The 19,458-nt window shown below is 45.1% G+C and overlaps 1 protein-coding gene across 5 annotated transcripts in view; it reads left to right on the top strand.

Moving 5' to 3' along the window:
• The window catches only part of EML1 (EMAP like 1), a 177,808-nt gene that overhangs the window by 111,311 nt on the left and 47,039 nt on the right, over positions 1-19,458 (top strand). For all 5 annotated transcript variants that reach the window (XM_027571729.2, XM_027571728.2, XM_027571727.2 and 2 more), the window contains exon 3: positions 7,110-7,245. In XM_027571729.2, the coding sequence (XP_027427530.1) occupies positions 7,110-7,245 (136 nt within the window). The remainder of the gene's footprint in view (positions 1-7,109; positions 7,246-19,458) is intronic.

The following is a 19,458-nucleotide window of genomic DNA, read 5'->3' as shown; positions in this document are numbered from 1 at the left end:
TTGTCTGAAAATGACTCATTGTAGCGGCTTTTGTGTCCTCCTGCCCTCCCAATCCAGGCTAGTGCTCGTTCACACTGGACACCAGGGGGCATTTTTTTCTTCCAGAACTTTCCCTTTATGGTGGCCGCCTTTTTTCCTTGAGTGGCTAATCACATCTAGATGGGGAAACACGGAAGCAACCTGCTGAGGTGTCATGTGCACAATAGGCACTTAGTTAAAGGCATTTTGGTGGCATTTGCTGTGCTATTGACAAAGTCAGTGGTGAGGAACCCCGGGGGATGTTACCCAGATCGGCGTGTAGCCCTAACAGATCTCTCCACCTTCCCCGTCACTCCGAGGGCGGTCACTGGGCCCCCGCCCCATCCTCGGTTTTTCTTTCATGGTTTCTCATCAGAACTTTAAGGATTCTGTTTGCTTCTGATGATGCTCTGCCACAGCTTAATTTTTTTTGAGATTTATTTATGTATTTATTTGACAGAGAGAGACACAGCGAGAGAGGGAACACAAGCAGGGGGAGTGGGAGAGGGAGAAGCAGGCTTCCTGCTGAGCAGGGAGCCCGATGCAGGGCTCGATCCCAGGACCCTGGGATCATGACCTGAGCCGAAGGCAGACGCTTAACGACTGAGCCACCCAGGCGCCCTCTGTCATAGCTTAACGTACACATCTGTTAGCCCCGGTCAGAGAGCCTGCCGCACACAGCTGATCTTTCATGGGCTTCTACAGTCCTAATTCCCCTTCTGGGAGAAGGACGGAACTAGGTTATTAGGAGACTGAACTTTGAAATTATGACTCAAGAAAAAAATTAAAATTTCACAATGACCCAGAAATGGTAACATAATGCCTTCTCTTGGAAGCAGGGCTTTTGTTCTTGAAATTCAGTGTGGTGTGATCCACAGATCCCTGTTGAACACCTTCTGTGGAGGCGTGCCTCCTTAAGGAGCCTCCCGTCGTCCATGGAGTGGGCAGGTGAATAAACAGACGATTGCCATGCAGTGTTCTCGGGATGGCAGCACAGGCCAGGGCTGTGGGCGCAGGGAGGAGGTCACCCAGCCTGGTTTGGTGGCAAGCATGGTGGGGAGGTGTGGGCGGACCTGGGTCAGGGGCCCAAGAGGAGCCAACATCGTCCATGAGCCTCTCTGGGTCCTTTCTTTCCCGTCCGCCGGGCTCTGCCCTGCGGGCTGACCTGTGCGACTGCACCAGCAGGCCCTTGCCCTCCACCCCCCAGTTAGCTTTGGGCATCGGGGGCCCTCACTGGGGATTGGAAGAAGGGGAGAGAGGGAGATCAGAGTATTTACTTCCTTGGCTCCTTCCAAGTCCATGGGGCCTGGGAGGGATGACAGCTGCTCTGCTATCAGCCCAGAGAGACAGAGCAGTCCGCCCGGGCTGCCCACCCCTGGAGCTAGGCGTGCAAAGCTCATGGACAGTGTGGAGAGATCTAGGCGACACTCCTCCCAGCACCGGTGTCTGCCGCCCGCTGTTACTCTGGAAGATGAGATTAGCCCACCTGGAACAGCAGTAATAAGCAAGGGCTGAATCGTAAGGTCCAAACTGGCATGGGGTAGGAGCTCTGAGAGGCCATCCAGGAGGGCAGGAATGACGAGGAGGGGACAACGGCATAGCCTGTGGGTCTCAAAGTGCGGTCCCCAGAGCCGTGGCAGCGTGACCTGAGAGCTTGTTAGAAAGGCAGATTCTCAGGCTGCACCCAGACCCAGCATCGGAAACCCTGGGGCTGGAGCCTGGAGGTCTGTATTGTAACACTCCCTCCGGGTGAGTCTGTGCACGTTCAGATTTGTGAGCCCGACAGAGGCAAAGCTAAGGAGGTGGCATCGTTTTGCTTGTTGGTTTGTGGGGGGGGGGGTGGCGCAGTGAAGAGTCTGGGCACATAGTGGGAGAAATAAAGCCTATGGACAGAATGAGAGCAGCTCAGAGGTTTAGACCAGATCCTGACGGGCCTAGTGGCGGGGAGGCGGGCTAACCCAGGGGTCGGGACCGTGTCCTCTGCTCTCTGGGCTGGTTGTCAAGTAGGAGCCCCCCACATGTGCAGGTCCCAGTAGGACGAGACAGCACCCTTCCAGTTGTCCCACTCTGCCCAACAACGAGTATGTGTAACACCACGAGGCAGCGCCCGCGCACCATTGGAGATGGTGGCGAGGGACGTCAAGGTGAGGGCCACGCGGAGACAAGCCTGGACAGGGCTGACCAAACGCCCAGAAGACCCACCCTCGGGTCTAGGAGTCATGCTTCAGAGACAGGCTGGACAGGCAGGAATAGCAGGAAGGGAAGGGACAGCCGGGCTGACATGAGTCATTCTCACCTCCTAGGGCTGCTGTGACTGATGACCACAAAGTGGGGCCGGGGGCCTGAGACAGCAGACTTACTCTCTCACACTGCTGGAGGCTGGCAGTCCAAGACCAGTACACTGGACTGAAGTCAAGGTGTGGGCAGGGTCGGTTCCTGCTGGAGGCTCTAAGCGAGACTGTTCCAGGACTCTCTCCCAGTTTCTGTGGCTGCCGGCCATCCTTGGCATTCCCCGGCTTCTAGGCTTCACTCCCAGCTCTGCATCCGCCGTTGCCTGGCCTTCTCTCCCGGAGCCTCTGTGTCTCTTCTCTGCTCCTCACAAGGACACCATCACTGGGTTCAGGGCCCACCCTAATACTGTATGACCTCATCTTAACTAATTACATTGACAAAGACCCTATTTCCAAAAAAGGTCATGTCCCCAGGTTCTGGGTGGACGGGAACATTGAGGGTCCATGTATTTAAAAAACAAAACCAAACCAGAATGGGAACAGAAATGGTGGACGAAGCAGAGAGAGGAGGTAGAGTAGTGACAATGACGGTGACAATGCCTGTCCTCCTGGGGGGAGAAGGGTCCTGTCCGGGAGGCGCGGCAGACGTGCACGAGAGAAGATGGGGAGTCCTGGTTCGGGACCCGCGGTGTCTTGCTGAGGAATGCTGGCTCCCAGCACGCTAGGCCCTCGGGTGGGCAGGTGCTCAGGAGGTGGGCAAAGAGAGCGCGTGGAGGGTGGCGGAGGGAGGGGGTGGTGCTCTGGCTGGGGCACTGCCTCTGCCTTTTGCCACTTTCTGTCACGTTTGAAAAAAGAAGGAAGCCTGGCCCTCTGCCTTAGGGACTGAAAAGTTTTGGTGTGTTAAAAACATTCTATTTAGTTTTGTCGTTTTTTTTTTTTTTTTTTTTTTGACAGACAGAGAGAACAAGTGGGCAGAGAGGCAGGCAGAGGGAGAGGGAGAAGCAGGCTCCCGCCGAGCAGGGAGCCCGATGTGGGACTCGATCCCAGGACCCTGGGATCATGACCTGAGCCGAAGGCAGCCGCTTAACTGACTGAGCCACCCAGGCGCCCTGTCATTGTTTTTAAGAACCTCAGTCAAGGCACATTTAATTCTGTGATGCACGAAATAAATTCTGCTAGCGTTTCAAATCAATTTTTTTTATTTCAGAGTAGTGTTAGATTTACAGAAAAGTTGCAAGGACCGGGGCGCCTGGGTGGCTCAGTCGTTGGGCATCTGCCTTCGGCTCAGGTCACGATCTCAGGGTCCTGGAATCGAGCCCCGCATCGGGCTCCCTGCTCGGCGGGAAGCCTGCTTCTCCCTCTCCCACTCCCCCTGCTTGTGTTCCCTCTCTCGCTGTGTGTCTCTCTGTCAGGTAAATAAATAAAATCTTTATTAAAAAAAAAGGAAGAAGGAAAAGTTGCAAGGGCGGTACAGACGGTTGCCATCTACCCTGCGCCCAGCTTCGCCGGCAATTAACATTTTACATTAGCATGCCACAATGATGACACTTTTTTTATTTTTTATTTTACCTTTTTTTAAAAAAGATTTATTTATTTGAGAGAGAGAGAGTGCGTGCACATGGAGGGGAGGGGCAGAGGGAGAGGGAGAAAGAATCTCAAGCAGACTCCACACTGAGCGCAAAGCCCGATGCAGGGCTCAGTCTCACCCACGAGATCATGACCTGAGCCGCAATCAAGAGTCACACGCTTAACTGACTGCGCCACCCAGGTGCCCTAGTGATACATTTTTTATCAATTAGAGGCACACTTTATCTGAATTTCCTTAGTTTATCCCTAACATCCTTTTTATGTTGTTCCAGGATCCAATCTGGGATTATATTTGGCCAATCATATCTCCCGAGGCTCTTCTAGACTGACAGTTTCTCAGATTTTCCTTGTTTCTGATGACCTTGACAGTTTTGAGGAGCCCTGGTCAGATAGTTCATTGTCTTTTGACTTGGGTTTGTCTGGTAGGTACTGGCTTTTAGGGAGGAAGACTGTAGAGGTAAAGTGCATTGCTGTCACATCCTACCCGGGGTACATACTGTCGACGTGACTTGTCACTGTGACGCTGGCCGGGATGGAGTTCTCCAGGTTTGTCCACAGCGAAGTGACTCCCCACCCTGCCTCCGCTCTGTGCCGTGCAGAAGGCAGTCACTATGCCGCCCGCATTTATGGAGCAGAGGACTGTGTTCCACCTGCTTGAGGATGAAGCATCTACATATATGATCTGGAATTCTGCACAGGAGAAATGAGCTTTTCTTGCCCATTTAATCATTTACTCAATGATTCTATCAGTCTGGACTCCTGGATATTTATTTCATATTTCGGGCTATAATCCAGTGCTACTGTCTATATTTTGTTGCTGAAATTGTCCCAGCTCTGGCTGCTGGGGGAGCTCTTTCAGTTGACTCCTGGGTCCCTGTGACTTCACCCCATCAGTATAGGGTTTGGGTTTTATTATTGCTTTTGAGCACTTCCTTACTCTCTGGCAGTACAGGGTGCTCCAGGCTCATGTTGGATGTGCCCTGCCCCAGCTCCAGATTCGGGCATTTCCCCGAGGAGTCCCAGTTCTTGGTTGTTGAGGAATTGTGTTAGAAACCAGGGATTGGTTGGTGTCCTTGCTTCCGGTACTCTCAGCACGCAGAGCTAAGGAATGTGTTTATTCTGGGGCACCTGGGCGGCTCAGTCAGTTAAGCATACAACTCTTGGTTTCAGCTCAGGTCATGATCTCGTGGGTTGTGGGATCGAGCCCCATATCAGGCTCTCCGCTCTGGAGAATCTGCTTGAAGACTCTCCCCCTCTGCCCCTCCCCCAACCCACATGCTCACTCTCTCTCAAATAAATAAATAAATCTTAAAAAAAAAAAGTGTGTTTGTGCCAATCCGTGTTTACATCCATAGGTGTAATTTGTATCTGTAGCTCTATCATGGCTTCATACGGAGGTCTCCTACCCCCTGGCTCATTCAACGCCATCCCCCTTGCTTGTCTATAGCCTCCCTCTGCAACAGTGAGAAGCCTGGTTCCCACCATCCTCCTTGCGGTTCCTTAATTGTTCACTGCTAGGGCTCATGACAGTGGTTTCAGAGGTGTTGACCATGCCCTGTGGGAAACAATGTTACTAACCCGAGCATAGTGCTTAGATGTGCTCCTCAGTCTCTCCCCATTTTCACAGCACCTTCCTGTCCTCCCCCTTCCATGAGGTTAGAGCCCATACTTGAAGTATAGTTTGATTCTTTTATCCGTCATGGGTTCCCCGTCTCCTAAATGATTTTTATCTGCGTACATTAAAGTTCCTTCTGTGTGCCTCAAGAGCCTGGAGGTTTTAGGGTCCCTGGGTGGCTCAGTTGGTTAAGCAACTGCCTTCGGCTCAGGTCATGAGCCTGGAGTCCCGGGATCGAGTCCCACAAGGGGCTCCCTGCTCGGCAGGGAGTCTGCTTCTCCCTCTGACCCTCCCCCCTCTCATTCTCTCTCTCTCAAATAAATAAATAAAATCTTTAAAAAAAAAAAGAGTCTGGAGGTTTTGACAGATGCTTGGTGTCGCATAGCATGATCAGCATCATACAGAATCATTTTACCACCTTAACATGCTCTTGCACCTTACCTGTTCAGCCCCCCACCCGCTGCTGGCCAACCTCTGGCAACCCCTGATCTGGTTTTTGTCTCTGTAGTTTTGCCTTAAATGGAATCATAGAGAATGTAGCCTTTCAGCCTGGCTGCTTTCACTGAGCAGCATGGATTTAAGACTCAGCCCTGTCCTTGTGTGCATGGCTTCCTTGCTTTTTTTTTTTTTTTTTTGCTGAATCATATTCCATTGTCTGGATGGACCGCAGTTTGTTTATCCACTAACCAATTGAAGGACAACTTGGTTGCTTCCAGTTTTTGACAATTATGAATAAAACTGCTATAAATAGTAAATGCAGGTTTTATATAGACATAAGTTTTCCAATCAGTTGAGTAAATACCTAATGTCACACAATGACTGGATCATACTGTAAGACTACATTTAGCAACCGCCAAACCGTCTTCCAAAGTGGCTGTACCATTTTGTATTCCCACCAGCAATGAATGAGAGTCCCTGTTGCTCTGGTCCTGGCCAGCAATTGCAATTTTGTTTGTTTTTTGGATTTTAGCCACCCTAATAGGTGTATAGAGATATCTCATTATTGTTTTAATTTGCATTTCCCTAATGACAAAAGATGTTGAGCATCTTTTCATATGCTTATTTGCCATCTGTAGATCTTCTTTGGTGAAGTGTCTGTTCAGATCTTTTGCCCATTTTTTTAATTGGGCTGCTTGTGTTCTGACTGTGGAGTTTTAAGCATTCTTTTTTATATTCTGTATACAAGTCCTTTATCAGATACGTGATTTGCAAATATCTTCTCCCAGTTTGTGGCTCATCTTTTCATCCTCGTAACGTTGTCTTTCACGGAGCAAACATTTTTATAATTTTAATGAAGTCCAAACAATCATTTTTTTCTTTCATGGATTGTGCTTTTGTTGTTGTATCTAAAAAGTCACCAAACCCAAGGTCACACAGAGTTTTCTGCATTTTCATCTAGACGTTTTATAGTTTTGCATTTTACGCTCGGGTCTTTGGTCCATTTCGAGTTCGTTTCTGCATAAGGGGGAAGATTTTGTCTAGGCTCATTGTTCCAGCATCCTTAGTTGAAAATCTCCACTGAATTCTCTTGACACCTTTGTCAGTTTTGCCAGCATTTTAAAATTGATGTCCTTTGCTGTCCTACCTGTCTTAAGTTCTGTAAAGAGTCACCTTGACAGAGGGGAAAGCTCTGATGGCGTTTTCTGCTTATCTCACAGCAAGACCACTGGTGCAGACCCTGCCTTTAAGGACCACTGTTAACAACGGCACTGTGTTACCAAAGAAACCTAGTGGCTCTCTACCGTCCCCCTCAGGGGCCAGGAAAGAAACAGCTGTGCCCGCCGCAACCAAAAGGTAGGTACAGAGTGCCTTAACCCACCCCGAAAAAGAGTTCCATCTCAGGTTTAAAATAAATATTGCTTTTTTATGTGACACCTCTTAATTTCTTGTCTGAATTAAAACTTATAAAAGTACAATATTTGGTGTGTTGCCATATCAGGACCTATATACATTTATTTTTCTGCTTTTTTAGACTTTTTCTTACTGTCTTTTGAAATTTCATTGGCTAACACCATGGTGTGCTATTTTGTATTTTTGCTTGAGGGTCTCTTGAAAACACAAAAGGGAGTGTAACCTGTGTTAAAACGAATATGCTCTTAAAAAAAAAAAAAAATGAAGGGGCACCTGGGTGGTTCAGTCGGTTAAGCACCTTTGGCTCAGGTCATGATTGCAGGGTCCCGGGATTGAGCCCCGCATCGGGCTCCCTGCTCAGCTTCTCCCCCTGCTTGTGCTCTCTCTCTGAAATTAATAAATAAAATCTTAAAAAAGAAAAAGAATATGCTCTTCCCAGCTTCATACTTGGCATGGAGCAAAATTCAGATTGCCATACCAATGTTAACTTTTTATCTATGAAATTTGGATAAGCTCATACCTTTAAATTGTGCCTAACAGTGAAGTTCTAGATATTGATGTTGTCTGTCAGAGCATAGTTTGCTCTTAATATTTCTATAACTTCATGATTGTCATATTAAAATTTCATATATTATATGCCAGGCCACTTGCCTTAGCTTTTAGGCTCTAGAAAATTAAATACATGATGGTAATATAGCCTAGAAAACCTTAAAGAAATTCTTGTGTGGTGATACCCCCCCGGCTTGTTACAAGCCCACCGTAGAAGCTCTTAGGGCTCATTACAATGCTAACTGCCTAGCAGGTGTCGGGTCAGGGAGCATGAGTGTGCAGAGGCCACTCTGCATGCTGGGGCCACCAGTGGGCTTGCAGGTGTTGGATCAGATGCTGGGCTGTGACTTGGAGGAAAACATAACAATCCTAACTTCTTTTTCAAATATGTAGTGTTTGTACTCTCCCTCAAAAAACAAATTTTCATTGTGTTTTTACCAGCTAGAGTTTCATGTACTTACTGTTTGTGAATTTTAAGAAAATTGATTTTGCAGGGCTTTTTAAAACTTAAAAAATGACATTCTTAACCTCATGTTGTATCTGTTTAATACTTGCTTGAATCATTTATTTCTAATCAACGTGAAGTGACCTTCTGCATTCTAAATGGCAGCAGTCAATATGGACCGTCTTTGTTTTTCATCTAGATGCCGAAGATTGCCAAGGCTGACTTTATTTGAGGATTCAGATTGCCATCTGTTATAAAACACATAACATTAAATTTATCATCTCAGCCATTTTTAAGTGTACGGTTTGGTAGCGTTAAGTACTGTTGCACATTGTTGTTGTGCAGCAGATCGCAAGAACCTTTTCATCTTTTCTTGTATTAGTTTCGGGTGTACAGCATAGTGATTCAGCAATTCCATACAACACCCAGTGCTCATCCCAACCAGTACCCTCCTTCCTCTGCATCCCCTACTTTTCCCACCCCCCCCACCCGCCTCCCTTCTGCTGACCATGAGTTTGAAGAATTTTTTCATCTTGCAAAACTGAATTTCTATATCCATTAAACAGTAATTCCTATCCCCAGGTCTTGGCAATCACCCTTTCTATGAGTTTGACTACTTTAGATACTTCATATGAGTGGAATCATACAGTATTTATTTGTCCCTTTGTGGCTGAGTTATTTCATTGAGCATCCTATCCTTGAGGTTCATCCATATTGTAGCATATCACAGGATTTCCTTCTTTATTAAGGCTGCATAATACACACGCCCACACCCACACCCGTACACCCCACATTTTCTTTATCCATTCAACTGTTGATGAACATTTGGCTTGTTTCTGCCTCTTGGCTGTTATAAATAATGCTATAATGAATGTGGCTATGCAAATAGCTCTTCAAAATCCTGCTTTTAATTCTTTTGGATAGATATCCAGAAGTGATATTGCTGAGTCATAAGGTAATTCTATTTTTAATGTTTTGACGAACCACCATATTGTTTTCCATAATGGCTACACCATTTTACGTACCCACCAACAAAGCACAAATGTCCTAATTTCTTCTCATCCTTGCCAAAAACTTGTCATTTTCTATTCTTTTGCTAGTGGCAATCCTAATGGATATGAGGTGATATCTCTTTGTGGTTTTGCTTGGCATTTATCATATGATAAGTGATAATGAGCATCTTTTTTAAGAATAATCTCTACATCCAATATGGGGCTTGAACTCACGACCCCTAAGATCAAGAGTCACATACTCTACTGACTGAGCCAGCCACGTACCTGGATATTGAGCATTTTGTTATATGCTTGTTGGTCATTTGTATATCTTCTTTGGAGAAATATCTGTTCAAGCCCTTTGCCCATTTTTAAGTCAAATGATTCATTTTTCTGTTATTGTTCCTGAACTGTAGAATTTCCTTACATATTCTGGATATGGACCCCTTATTAAGTATATTATTTGCAAATATTTCCTCCCGTCACATAGGTTGTCTTTTTACTCTGTTGATTGTTTCCTTGATACACAGAAGTTTTTAAGTATGATGTAGTCCCAAGTGTCTACTTTTGCTTCTGGTGTCACATCCAAGAAATCATTGACAAATACAGCATCCCAAAGCTTTCCCCTTGTGTTTTCTTCCAGGAGTTTGATGGTTTTAGGTCATACATTTAGGTCTTTAATCCCTTTTGAGTTAATTTTGTTTATTGTCGAAGGGTCCAACTTCATTTTTTGCGTGTCGATATTCAATTTTCCCTTTGCCATTTGTTGAAAAGACTGTCCGTTTCCCATCGTCTGCTCTTGGGGCTCCCTTGTTGAAAATCATTTGGCCACATACTCAAGGGTTTATTTCTGGGCTCTCTATTCTGTTCCATTGATCTATTTTTCTCTCTTTGGGCTAATGAAGATACTCTACCAACTTGATTACTGTTACTTGGTAGCATATTTTAAAATCAGATACTTTGAGGCCTCCAACTTTGTTCTTCTTTTTCAAGGTTGTTTTGGCTATTTGGGGTTCCCTTGACATTCCTTTTAAATTTTAGGCTTTTTTTTCTATTTCTGCAAAAAATACCATGTTGATAGGGGATGCATTGAATCTATAGATCATTGTAGGTACTATAGACATTTTAACAATATTAGGTCTTCCAATCCATGAAAATGGGATGGGTTTCCACTTATTTATGTCATCTTTGATTTATTTTAGCAGTGTTTTATAGTTTTTGTGCACAGGTCTTTCACTTCCTCGGTTAAATTTATTCCTGAGTATTTTATCCTTTTGATTCTGTAGCAAATGGGATTTTTTTCCTTAATTTCCTTTTTTGTGTTCGTTGTTGTTAGTGTATAGGAATGCAACTGATTTTTGTATCCTGCAACTTTGCTGAAATTGTTGATTAGTTTTAAAATGTTTGTGTGCATGGAATCTTTAGGGCTTTCTACATGTAAGATCACGTCATCTGCAAACAGAGATAACTTTAGTTCTCTCTAATGTCAATACCTTTTATTTCTTTTTCTTATCTAACTGTGCTGGCTAGGATTTCTAGTACTGTGTTGAACAGGAGCAGTGCAAGTGGATCTCCTTGCCTTGTTCCTGATCTTAGAGGAAAAGCTTTTAGTCTTTCACTGTTGCATATGATGTTAGCTGTGAGCTTTTCATATATGGCTTTTATTATGTTAAGGTAATTTCCTTCTATTTCTAATTTGTTGAGAGTTTTTAACATGAAAGAATGTTGAGTTTTGTCAAGTGCTTTTTCTGTATCTGTTAAGATAGGGATGTGGTATTTGTCCTTCATTATGTTAATGTGGTGTATTACATTGATTTTCATATGTTGAACCATCCTTGCCTTGCAGGTCTAGATCCCATTGGGCTGTGGTATAATGGTCCCCTCTTACCCATGGTCTCACTTTCTTCAGTTTCAGTTGCCCATGGTCAACCTCAGTCCAGAAGCATAAGACCCTCCTTCTGACATACCACCAGAAGGTCAATAGTAGCCCAACATTATGTCACAGTGCCTACATATTTATCTCGCTTCATCCTATCACGTAGGCATTTTATCCTGTCACATCATCACAAGAAGGGTGAGTAGAGTATAATGAGATATTTTGATAGGCAGAGACCATAGTCACAAAACTTTTATTACAGTATATTGTTCAAATTGTTTCTAGTTTATTATTAATTATTGTTAATCTCTTACTATGCCTAATTTATAAATTAAACTTTATCATAGATATGTACTGTATAAATAGGGTTTGGTACTATCCACAGTTTCAGGCATTCACTGGTGGGTCTTAGAACATATCCCCTGTGGATAAGGGGGCACTCCTGTAATCCTTTTAATGTACTGTTGAATTCAGTTTGATAGTATTTTGTTGAGGATTTCTGCTTCAAGCTTCATCAGGGATATTGGTCTATAGTTTTTCTTGCTGTGTCTTTGTCTGGTTTTGGTATCATAGAATGGGACTGGAAGAATTTCCTCTCCCCCATTCCCCCTTCAATTCTTTGAACAGCTTTGAGGAGAATTGGTATTAATTCATCTTTAAATGTTTGGTAGGATTCTCCAGTGATGCCGTCTCGCCCTGGGCTTTTCTTTGTTGGGAGATTTTTTTTTTATTACTGTTCCAATTTCCTTCTGGTTATTGGTCTGTTAGAGTTTTTATTTCTTCATGATTCAGCCTTGGTATGTTGTATGATTCTGGGAATTGATCCATTTCCTCTATGTTATCCAATTTGTTAGCATATAATTGCTCCTAATAGTCTCATAGAATTCTTTTTACTTCTGTGACATCAGTTGTAATATTCCCTCTTTCATTTCTAATTTTAGTTATTTGGGTCTCTTTTTTTCTTAGTCTAGCTGAGGATTTGTCAGTTTTGTTGATCTTTTTGAAAGAAATTTGTAGTTTCATTTATTTTCTTCTATTTTTCTATTCTCTGTTTTATTTTTACTCTAATCTTTATTAGGTCCTTACTTTTACTAACTTTTGTTTCAGTTCTTCTTTTTCTAGTTCCTTGGGGTAGAAAGCTAGGTTGTTGTTTTGAGATCTTTCTTCTTTTCAATGCACATCTTTACTGCTATAAACTTCCCTTCTAGTATTGTGTTCTCTGATCCCACAAGTTTTAGTGTGTTTTGTTTTTATTTTCATTTGTTTCTAGATATTTTCTAAATTCCCTTGTGATTTCTTCTTTGACCCATTGATTGTTCAAGAGTGAGTCCTCTCATTTCAAGAGTATCATTTTATTTTATTTTATCTTATCTTTTTTTTTTTTTTGAGAGAGAGAGAGAGAGCACACAAGTGCACTTGGAGGCGGGGAGGGGATCCCGAATCTTAAGCAGGCTCCATACCCAGTGCGGAACCCAACGTGGGGCTCAGTCTCACAACCCCGAGATCATGACCCAAGCCAAAATGAAGAGTTAGATGCTTAACCAACTGAGCCACCCAGGCACCCCTCAAGAGTGACTTTTTAAAGTAGCAAATTATTGTGGTGCCTGGCTGGCTCAGTCGGTAGAACGTGCAACTCTTGATCTCGAGGTCGTAAGTTTGAGCCCTACACTGGGTGTGGAGACTACTCAAATAAATCTTTTTTAAAGAATAAATAAAGTAGCAAATTATTAATGGAAAAAGGAGATTCTTTCCCTTTATTCTTGGATAAAATGGAATTTTATCATTTATACCTCTTATATATTTGGAATTTAAATAAGATTTAAAAAATTTTCAGAGCAAAAAAATGAAAGTAAAAATTGAAATGCAAATGTAATTTCTAGCTTTCAGTTCATTTCATGAGAGCTTATGTCCAGCATTCTTGTTCTTTGATTTTGTAGAATTTTCTATGGTTGGTCCAAAGTAACTTTGATGTAGTGTGATAATGCCCTTCACTATTTATGGCTTTCTTAGACCTCATAGGATTAATTGGCATGATTGCTAGAGTTCCTGGCAAACTGTATTTTCAGTTCTAGTGTTTGAAACATGTATTCAGGGTACGGTAAGGCTGGGGAATGATGTTTCTGAAACTGACCACACAAGTGAGGCTGGGCTATGGAATCAGATGGACACTTTCCCCAGGGTGTGAAAAAGCGCAGGCATCCATGGGTACTTTGGGCCCCCTCTAAGTCAGTGATGATGGCAGAAATCATCCTTCAGTGGTAATAAAAGCCTACAAAGTACCAGGTTTTTAATATCGGTATCACTAATCCTCAAAATGATTTGCAAGGTAGATATTGGTATTTCTATTTTATGAGAAGACTGAAGCTCAGAGAAACGAGGTAACTTCCCCAGGTCCCGCAGGCACAGAGCTGGGAAGGTGCTCAGACCCAGGTTCACGTGCATCCAGAGCTCATGCCCCTACCGCTACGCTAGGCTGCTTCCCGCAAGACGTCCAGGTCAGCACTTACATCGGCTCATAAAAAGTGCTTGATATAATTACTGTTTGGAAACGATCCCTCTTGTCTGCCCCTGCTTTCTGCACGCTGCTGTCAGGAGCAGCGATGTTCCGAGATGCCCCTATGGGCACCGACAGGAGCAGTATCAGAGACTTCTGGCAGCAAGTCTGAGAGATAGGACTGGCAGGTACTTAGGGGCTGCAGGGGCTGGACTCCAAGGATAGAACCGGCCATGTGCTGTGAGCAGAGGCCTGGGTCCTCTGCTCCCTGTGTCAGCCTTATAGGTGAGAGCTTGTGCTTAGGGACTGCTCTCAGCAAGATTATCTTAGGAGGAAAGGAAGGAAAGAAGGGAGGGAGGGAGGAGTGTTGGTTATTTGTAGCCATCATATTGTGTGCACATATACGTGTTAACACTTAAACAATAACCTTCCTTCCAGAAATATTCTAAGGCCTCTGTAGATGCTTCTTTTTAATTTACGGAATAATCATTTTGGTTCATCTGATAAACTGTTGTCGAGCAGCCAACCAGAAATACATGGTTTTCTGAGTGTTCAAAACTCTTGGATTTCAGGGTAGAACAGAGTGATTCATTAATTTTGTTTCTCTGGTTTTTATGGGCATCCATGGATGTGAGTTCACATCCACTTGGACGTTGGAAACCCAAACAGTAGCATCTAATTATTCCTCTGTGGTCAAGTTCCTATAGATCTCTCATTAGGAGAGAATTCTGAAAAGAGCAAGAAGCACGCTAGGCATCCTGAATATTAGGAATAAAATAGCTTCCAGGATGTTTCAAATATGTTTACAATCATGCAGGAATTTTTCTATAATCAGAGTTCCAAATTAACCAAGTCGGGGCATCTGCAGAGTGTGGATGGGTATATGTTTGTTTTCTTTCCTCTGGGGTTTTTTCAGCCTAGTGCTTAAGAACAAAATCTCCTTTGGAAATTGTCCAGCACCCAGCAGTTGTGCTTTGTGTTGCCAATTAAGACTTCGATTGGGGGCTTGATTTGGAATCCTTGGGAAAAGCTTTGTTTCCATTAGTCAAAGGAAAAAAGGCAGAAAATCCGGGGAAGACATTGTAGGTCATACCTTGCTCAGTGGGGATGCTGAAGCTGACAATAGAATAACATTTCCACTGGCTCAAAACAGAGACAATCACTCATTCTTTCTGCTCCTAAGTAGAGTTTTACAATAGGGCAGAGCTGTGAGAAGAGAGATCAAAAGAACTAAACTGGTACAAAACAGAGCATTATTTTAAAAATGCTCTGTTCTAAGTGTAAAATAGGGTGGTAAACATCTACTGCTTCCAAATAAACAGCTGACAGTCCTTTGGAAAACTGGTTACACTTGTTAGAAAGACCCATTTGTAAATGCACCAGTTGGTGCTGGACGTGCACACAATTTCAAGAGTAGAAAAGTGAAACCTGATTTTCTGGGGTTTTTTTTTTATTATTATTACTTCTGATATATTTCCTTATCACTCAGATCCACTGAAACATTTTGAGTCTGTTTCTCTAGCAAAATAGAGATAGAATCATTCTGCCATTGAACGGAGGAAGATGAGTTGGCACCTATCCCTTTATCAGAAGTGACGCAGTCACCCCTCTGGGCTCAGGGACCTGGCTTCGCATGGTAGAAGAGAAACTTCTTCTGAAGATCCGTCAGATTCTCTAAGATCACCAGCCTTCCTCGACAATGACTTGGTTTCTGCCACAAAGATACAGTGGAAGAGAGGGAGATGAGAGCATTTTGTAATTACTGAAGTGAGCGATCTGCGAGAATTGTAACTTGCAGGGGCGCCCGGGGGGCTCAGTTGGTTAAGCATCTGCCTTCAGCTCAGGTCATGATCTCAGGGTACTGGGATCGAGCCCCGTGTTGGGCTCCACATCAAGCCTTCCTGCTCAGCGAGGAGTCTGCTTCTCCCCCTCACTCTCCCTCTGTGCTCTCCCTCCCTCTCCCTTTCTCTCTTTCTCTCTCAAATAAATATAATCTTAAAAAAAAAAAAAGGAATTGTAACTTGCAGGACAAATGCCAGATTGGTCCTCGTCCCATGTTGACTCACCAGTGCTCAGCCCAGCACCCAGTGTACAGTCACTGCGTCATAAGTATTGGTAGAGTGGATAATTGTTCTAATCAAGCATCATCACCCCAGCTGTCATGATAGACGACATCATCAGAAGATCCCTGGCGGTACACCCAAGGGCTACCTGTCTGGTTTCTGTTTTGTTTTTGTTCGTTTTTGTTTTGTTTTTTTTTCTTTACTGTAAATGTTTGGGATCTTCTTGCACAACTTTGGAACCAATCCTTGATTCCAAATCACATAATGAGAGAAAGACATAATTGTAGCTTGTTATGCTTAGAGTTACTATCTAACCATAAGAAGAAGGCTTGCCACCAGTCACCCTTGCATAAACTTCTATGAAGTCTAAAATTTAGTTTAAGTTGGCAAAAACCATCGAATGGGTATGGAATGAAATGTAAAGAACCACTGTATTTTCAGAACTTAGAAGGTTTTTCGTTTGGGAGTGGGGGTAGAGACCAGAAGGGAAAAGAAGAAATGATGGTATCCATGCATTTCTACACCAAAAATATTTTACTTGCTTTAAGCACTAAAAAATGTACTCCATTACTATACAGTCTCTCACAAGCCAGTTCTTCTACCACTTTCAAAATGAAGAGCAGAATTTTCCCCTTGCTGTCCAGAGGGAACGTAACTTCTTTGATATTCCCTGCTGGTTATTGAAGGAGGCTTCTCACAGTGAGTATACTCCTTCTGGCTGCCCTTGATGCTGTGAATGTCTGTTCTTCCAGCTTTATTTGCTGTCCTTCACTTGGAGTCCTGGTAAATCCTCTTTAATTCATAAGAGCTCTTGGCTCTCAAAAGGAAATATCTTGTTTTTTCTATGTATACAATAGTGGATTTTTTTTAAAGCTTCACATTTTAATGCAAATGGGCAGATGACAAATATCTGGGAATAGCTGTGATGAATTATATCCAAGTCTGTATATGCAGACGGAAGTGTTTTCCATTTTGATGTGTGGTGTGTGTTCTGTTATTTATTGAAACTTACCAAAATGTTTTTCCCACGCTTTTGTTGTTACTCTCGGTTTCTTCCGCTTTGTCTCCGTGGCTCTCACGCGTAGACCAAACAGGTCTGTGAGTCTTCTGAAGGCATGCAGACCGAGTAGATGGACTCGCAGGTGAGGGGTCCTTAGACTTATTTCACAGCTCAGGAGCGTGAGGTCCCGTGAACACCGCAGCATAGCGATCTTCAGTGTCTCCTGTTGGTCCAGCCTCAAATCCTATAACCATGTTAATTATTGACGTTTGCTGGACTTTGAGATGTTCAGCAGGCCCTCAACCCCGTGTACATGGGTATTCTTATGAGCCGTACGCAGTCCTGAGTAGGAAGCCCAGCAGAGAGCACGAGGAGCAAAGTAATCCCAGACGAACTGCTGCATCCCTGAATCTGTGTTCTCATCTATCAGGGGGATCACGCTGCCTTTGCAGGGGACTAGATTAAATCACATACACCAGTTGTGAAGTTCTTAGCATATGTGGCCCATCACTGCCACTTGCCAGTTCCGTGTCTCCATCACCGGTGTCCCCTGGTAGCTCTTCTAGCCGCCAAGCTCAGTGTTACTAGAAAATCGGTTAATGTGTGCTGTAATTGATGAATAGCCATGACTTTTCCAGATCTGTAAGAGTGTTTTATACCAGTCTTTAAGTTGCCATGAACTTGCCATGAACTCCCCTAGGGACGCCACGTGGGTGACGCTCCGGGCCGGTGGCTGCTGTTACTCTCCCAGGGGGCCACCAGGGCTAGGCAGCACGCCTCCGAGCCCCATGCTAGATGCTTGGCAGAGAGAGATCCCGTGAAATTAAATCAGCTCGGTGTTTCTCATCTCTGGAAGGAATTGAACTTGAAGCAGGAAGGTTTCTATAATTTTTAGACCTCAGTCCCAAATTTCAGAAATGCAGTGCTCTCCTAAGATCTGTAATTTCCTTGTCCCCAAATTGAGTGTTCTAAAAACGCACGTTTTGACCTTAAGGCATGTCTGTTCAGATCCCAGTTGTAAGATTCTGGTGCTGTAAATCCAAAGCTTCCTCAGTTAGCCAAAAAGCCTGTGCAGAAAGCCTATTCATGTCATCGCGATTATGGTCACGTTATTTATATTTGCTCACCCAGAGAGCGAGATGGTTTTTCAAAAGCTGATACGCCATGCCGGTTTTAAAAACATGCTAAGAGATTCTTTGCTGAGTGATGGGCGGTTCCGAAGGGAAAGGGACTGAAGCTGGCCTGAAGGAAGGGGCCGAGGACAGAGGAGGAAGAGCAGGTGGGGGGCTGCCGAGAAGCCCCAGTGCGCGGCTGGGCTGTGCCATCGGGAGAAAGGGGCGCTCGGACCTTCCCCCTAGGGGTGTAGCCTTGGTCTCGAGTCCCTTGGCTCCCACGTCCCCCGGCTGAAGTGTGGTCTGATCTGCCAGCCTCCCTGGGCCCGTGCTCTCAGCAGCCACATGGCACTTCTGTCTTGTCCCCACCTCCACCTGCAGCCCCAGCGCCCCCCGCACCCCACTTCCTCCCACCTTCGGCCCCTCTCTCCTGGCTTCCCCCTCCCCACCTCTCCAGCCTTCCCTGTGGCCTGGCTCGCATGCCTGCCCCGGGCAGGCCCTCCACCAGAGCCCCAGCGTGGGCCTGTCACCGCCAGCCAGCCCTCTCCTTTCTTACAGAGCAGGTGCTCTGTTAGAGTACCTCATGTCTCTTCCTGTGACAGGCTCACAGCGTGATAGTCCCCTTTATTGACTCACTTATTTCAGCCTTTTTCACTGAGTAAGGATCCAGCTTCTTTACCGGGCTCTCGAAGTATGTAAAAATGATCCATTAGATAGGGTCCCAGGGAATGTGTGGCCTAGTGGTGAGGAAACGAACGCCGCAGGGATGCCTCTAATACACGTAGGTGCTCCGGGAGCGTCCCGTGGTACCCGCAGCCATGTCCCTGGCCGAGACAGCCTTCATGCCGCACGGGCCTGCCTCTTCCCTAGAACATCTCTTCCCGACTGTGTAATGACAGCACATTCAAGCCATTCATTTCATCTCTCCCAGAAATTCACAGTCTTCAGGCAGTCTCCCCAGACATCACCCCCGGGCCCCCCACCAGTCTAGTTCCCCCTGCTTATACTTGCATGGGCGCTACCTCCAAACTAAGGCATCATGCGCGGGGTGGGGTGTTTCTGTCCTTACCGGGGGCGTTCTGTTTGCATTCGTCCTGCGTGTGCCTCTAGACCAGAGCTCCTCCACACCCGTGCTGTTGACTTCGGGGGCTGGACTGCTCTTCGTCATGGGGTTGTCCTGGGAGCTGTAGGATGTTTCGCAGCATCCCTGGCCTCCCCACCTACTGGATGCCAGTAGCCGCCCTCTCCCCCTAGCTGTGACCATCAAAAGTGGCTCCAGACATCGCCAAGTGTCCTCTGGGGGTGTCACCCCTGGTTGAGCACCCCTGGTTGAGACTGCTCCGGGGCAGGCGACTTCCTGCGAAGCCGCTGGAGTGCTCTCACAGAGGGCTGTTGGGACCTTCCTTTCAGTTTCTGCCATGACACTGAACTGTGTACCAGTTGCCCCCGTTCCAAAGGCAGTGAGCAGAGCCATTGATCCCAAGTGACATTCTGCAGTGAGGAATACATACAGACATGCTCACACACACGTAGAGACGTTCTGCAGTTAGGAGCCAAGCTCTTAAATGTCCACGTGGAAGTAGGATGTTCTATGTAATATATTTTTATACTCGGCAATAAAATAA

The sequence above is a fragment of the Zalophus californianus genome, chromosome 6, assembly GCF_009762305.2.
Source record: "Zalophus californianus isolate mZalCal1 chromosome 6, mZalCal1.pri.v2, whole genome shotgun sequence".
NCBI classification, from domain to species: Eukaryota; Metazoa; Chordata; class Mammalia; order Carnivora; family Otariidae; genus Zalophus; species Zalophus californianus.
Note: the sequence above shows the minus strand (reverse complement) of the source record. Positions and strands in the feature narration are given on the sequence as shown.